The sequence below is a fragment of the Clupea harengus genome, chromosome 5 (assembly GCF_900700415.2).
Source record: "Clupea harengus chromosome 5, Ch_v2.0.2, whole genome shotgun sequence".
NCBI lineage: Eukaryota > Metazoa > Chordata > Actinopteri > Clupeiformes > Clupeidae > Clupea > Clupea harengus.
In genome coordinates, this window is record NC_045156.1 from 28,029,020 (window position 1) to 28,032,895 (window position 3,876).

At 45.4% G+C, this 3,876-nt stretch overlaps 2 protein-coding genes across 2 annotated transcripts in view; both read left to right on the forward strand.

Moving 5' to 3' along the window:
• Positions 1-64, forward strand: part of LOC116220612 (cAMP-dependent protein kinase type II-alpha regulatory subunit-like) — a 4,032-nt gene extending 3,968 nt beyond the window's left edge. Inside the window, exon 8 of the mRNA XM_031568582.2 lies at positions 40-64. Coding sequence (XP_031424442.1) covers positions 40-64 — 25 coding nt within the window. The remainder of the gene's footprint in view (positions 1-39) is intronic.
• Positions 65-79: 15 nt separating this feature from the next.
• Positions 80-3,542, forward strand: LOC116220589 (NCK-interacting protein with SH3 domain-like). Its single transcript, XM_031568414.1, has 6 exons — positions 80-219; positions 523-603; positions 850-978; positions 1,446-1,538; positions 1,999-2,171; positions 2,421-3,542. The coding sequence occupies exons 1-6, from the start codon at positions 129-131 to the stop codon at positions 2,631-2,633; spliced, it is 780 nt and encodes a 259-aa protein (XP_031424274.1). The 5' UTR covers positions 80-128; the 3' UTR covers positions 2,634-3,542.
• Positions 3,543-3,876: the final 334 nt, after the last annotated feature.

The following is a 3,876-nucleotide window of genomic DNA, read 5'->3' on the forward strand; positions in this document are numbered from 1 at the left end:
ATATTTTTATTTATTTTATTGAACAAAAACGACCTATAGCCCATTCCTGATGCTGCTGTGTTGAATTGCTATCTGTACAGGAGCACCGTGTGTCTCTGCGGCTCCTGCTGCTGAAGGTGTTCGGGGCCATGTGTGGCCTGGAGGCCCCTCTCATCTCCACCCTGCTCAACTCCATCCTGCCCATGGAGCTCGCCCGCGACCTGCAGACTGACACCCAAGGTGAGAACCCAGTGGCAGAAGTCTGCACATATCATAGCATCGCTTTCAGTTTACTCTCAGGGGTTATGAGGACGGTAAACTGTGTGTATTGGGTCATTCTGCATGAAATTATAGATTCATATTATAGATCAGATTATAACAAATACAATAATCTAACACTATACGACATGGAAAAGTGAGGAAAAGCAAGAGGTGCTGTATATCTGAAGAGGTGCTGTATATCTGAAAACTTCAGTGTCCGATTTGCTTGTTTGTCATACCATAATCAGCCCGTAATTGTTGTCTCCCTTCTGTTATTCCCAGAGCATCAGAAGATGTGTTACACGGCCCTGGTCCTCTCCATGATCTTCTGCATGGGGGAGCAAGTACCTTATCACCATTATGGTATGACGCCTTTGCAAACAGGTTCTAATCTGAAGTCAAAACTAAGCTGTAGCTCATGTGCATATAGAAAGGCTTTTGCTCTTGTGTTGAAATGCTCTTCTGATCTGCCAATTCTTTGCTCTCTGAGTTTTTCCTTACTGAATTGAATGCAGCTGATATTAATTAAGGAGTTAAAAGAATAGTTACACAGTTGAGCTAGTATCGGTCAGCCACTGGGACCCACTGTGTCCATCTTGTTTCCTCCAGAGCATTTGAACAGTGACTTTATGCAGTTCCTCCTGGATGTCATAGAGGACGGCCTTCCCTCAGACCCCACTGAACAGCTGCCAGACCTCTTTATCAACCTGGTGCTGGCCTTCAACCTCCATCTCACTGGTGAGAAAGACAAAAAAAGATACGTGTGGCATTTTCATTTTTCTTCCAGCGTGAGGCAGATAAATCCACGTACTAATGTAAACCGCGTTGTGTAGACAAGCAGAGTCCTGCTCCAGACTCAAATTGGCAACCCTTGGACATAGGAGGTGGGTGTTTCTAGCACGGAGACTAAAGCCCATGGGTGCTAGTGTCTGTTGCTAGCACAGCTCTTAAGGTCTCATGGGAGGGTTTTCCACTCTGCACAGCACTACCCGCTGGCTACAGTTACACGAGCAATAGGAATTGTTAGGGAGTAATTGGTGGCAAGGTTTTAATTTGAAGGTATCCTCATAGTATGTTGTAGTGGAAAATCTGGACTGCAATCCCAGTTGTGTTCATATGAATATAATGAATAGTGCATCTACAGCATGTTTGATTTCAGTGCTGCAGTTTAGCATCTACAGACCTATACTATTTCCCTTTTGTAGTGCCAGCCAGTAACATGGTCATGAAGACTCTGATCGAAAAACCCAATGTGAAGATACTGACAGAGAAAATACTACTGCTGCTAAACCGAGGGGGTGAGTTATGGGAATCATGCCATCTGCTTACCTTTCAACACCACTTTACCACTTCTTTCTTGTGTATATTGAAAATGAAAGGTGTCAAAATAAAAGGTATTTTTCCTTATTTGCAGTCCACTTTGAAATTGCTACCCAGATTTTACAGAGTTGTGGTTTGATGTTACAGACTGTACGCTTGGACTTTGGTCTTTGAGATAATACATTTTTCACACTTGTGAAACACAATGGTGACATTATGCCATGAAAGAGACTTATCCCAAAGGTGGAGCAGAATGGACTGTACAAAGTGGCTGCACACTGTGGCTCAAAATGAAACGAAATCACAAAAGCGGCGGTTGCACTTTTGTGCATTTGCTAAATGAACGGCATGGTGGTGAATATGCTTTGTTGGTCCTTTTTTGATGAGCTACCTCAGATAAATGAACCCTTCTGTGTGTCCTGTGCCTTCCCCGCGCAGATGACCCTGTGTGTGTGTTCAAGCACGAACCCCCTGCTCCCCACTCAGTGCTCAAATTCCTTCAGGATGTGTTCGCCAGCCGGGAGTCTGCCCAGATCTTCTACCGCACCGACATGATGGTGATGATTGACATCTGTGTCCGTCAGCTCTCAGACCTTTCAGACGGAGACAAGGTGAGATCACACTCCAAATCACAGACGGTTTAATAAATACTGGTGCACAACTTCAGACATTCATACAGACACTGCCACAGAAGCAATGTCAGAACAGCTTATGATTGCCGTGCTGCTTTGCTATGAAGTGTACGTATGTAAGTAGCCATCATGAAGTAGCCATCTTTATGATTTTGCTGGTATGCGTTGTGCATCTATCAGTGTTCTTAATCATCCTTCTGTCTTTTCCACTTGTTCTCTGATGTGCAGCTGAGGATGGAGTACCTCTCTCTCATGCATGCCATCATGCGGTCCACCGACTACCTGGAGCACCAGCACCGCCTGGACGACCTGCAGTCAGCGCTGCAGAGGATCCTGGGGGAGGAGGAGGACGAGGTGGGGGGCACCGTCCGGCAGATGGACAAGCTCATCGTGCAGCAGATCTACAAAGAGTTCCCCCAGATCTCTGCGAGCAAGTGCTGAGGCCAGGGGAGACTGGCGGCACCAGCCTCAGATGGAAGGCAGAGCAAACTGCAGTCTGTTCCCCCTCGGGGAGAGTCGTGACGAGAACCTCCCAAAAACAGTGTTCCCATTAGAACCATATCAACTGAGGGACTTGCCAAACCGAAACCGTATCAAACAAGCTTATCCTATGATCCTGTTCATTAGATTGATGCAATGATCTCGCTAAATCTCACTTTTAGGTCAAAATGTGTCTGATAAAAAAATAACAAGTTTGCTCATCATATCTACTGATATTGTGGGATTGAATGCTTTGGATTGTTGACCGTCAGATTAAGAGAGACATGCAAGGTTTAAAACTCATTTGTTTAAGTGGATGTGCCAGGTGTGGATGTTCCTCTAAATGCCGGAACCAGACTGCAGTCTCTCTCCTTCCTCTGGGGGTCACGCCCCGCTGTGCTTCCTCTGTCTGCAGCAGCGGTTAAGCTTTCATTACATCTCAGCTTTCACTGCAGGTGTTAATCGTAGCCAGTCGAACATGCCTCTACAAAAACACTGACTTGGCAATGAGGCGCATTGCTAAACGTGAGCTCAAAGATAATAGTTGTGGTGAAATGGCTTCCATAGCAACCTGTGTTTTAACATCTAGAGCTGTGACTTGCTGCCACTTGCTCAGCCTTAGAAACACACAGCAGACAGATATATCTATTCGCTCTAGCACGTGCTCTGTGCATATCTCCCTCTCTCACCCACCCCAACACACACACACACACACACACACACTTACTCTGATTCCTGAAATTCACCAGGCTCTACTTGCTTTACTAACTGTGTCTGTTCCTCTACCCTAAAGCACTTAAGCTCCTGCAATACCAGCCAGCTGATGTAAAGGGAATGTCCTGTGTCAAGAATACGATAATGTGACAGGATAGCTCCTCCGTTTCTACCTCTCTCTTGTCCTCAACTGACACCTATAATGCTCTTTCTGTTGCAGCTTTCTCCTCTCTATTACTACGTATACTGGAACTGTATTGTGATTTTAAAAAAAGCATACTGTAATCTACCTTCACTTGGGCATAACCCAGTTACCTGACCCTTCACCCCCAATCTTGTCTTAAAGAGTTGTGTTACTGAGGGCACCTTTTAGTTTGTACAGTATTATGACTGGGAGGCCAGAGGTACAGACATACACACCCACTTTCACAAAGCAAACAGCACCACTTTCACACCCTTGAAAGGACAGTATTGAAAAAGGGTATTTGTA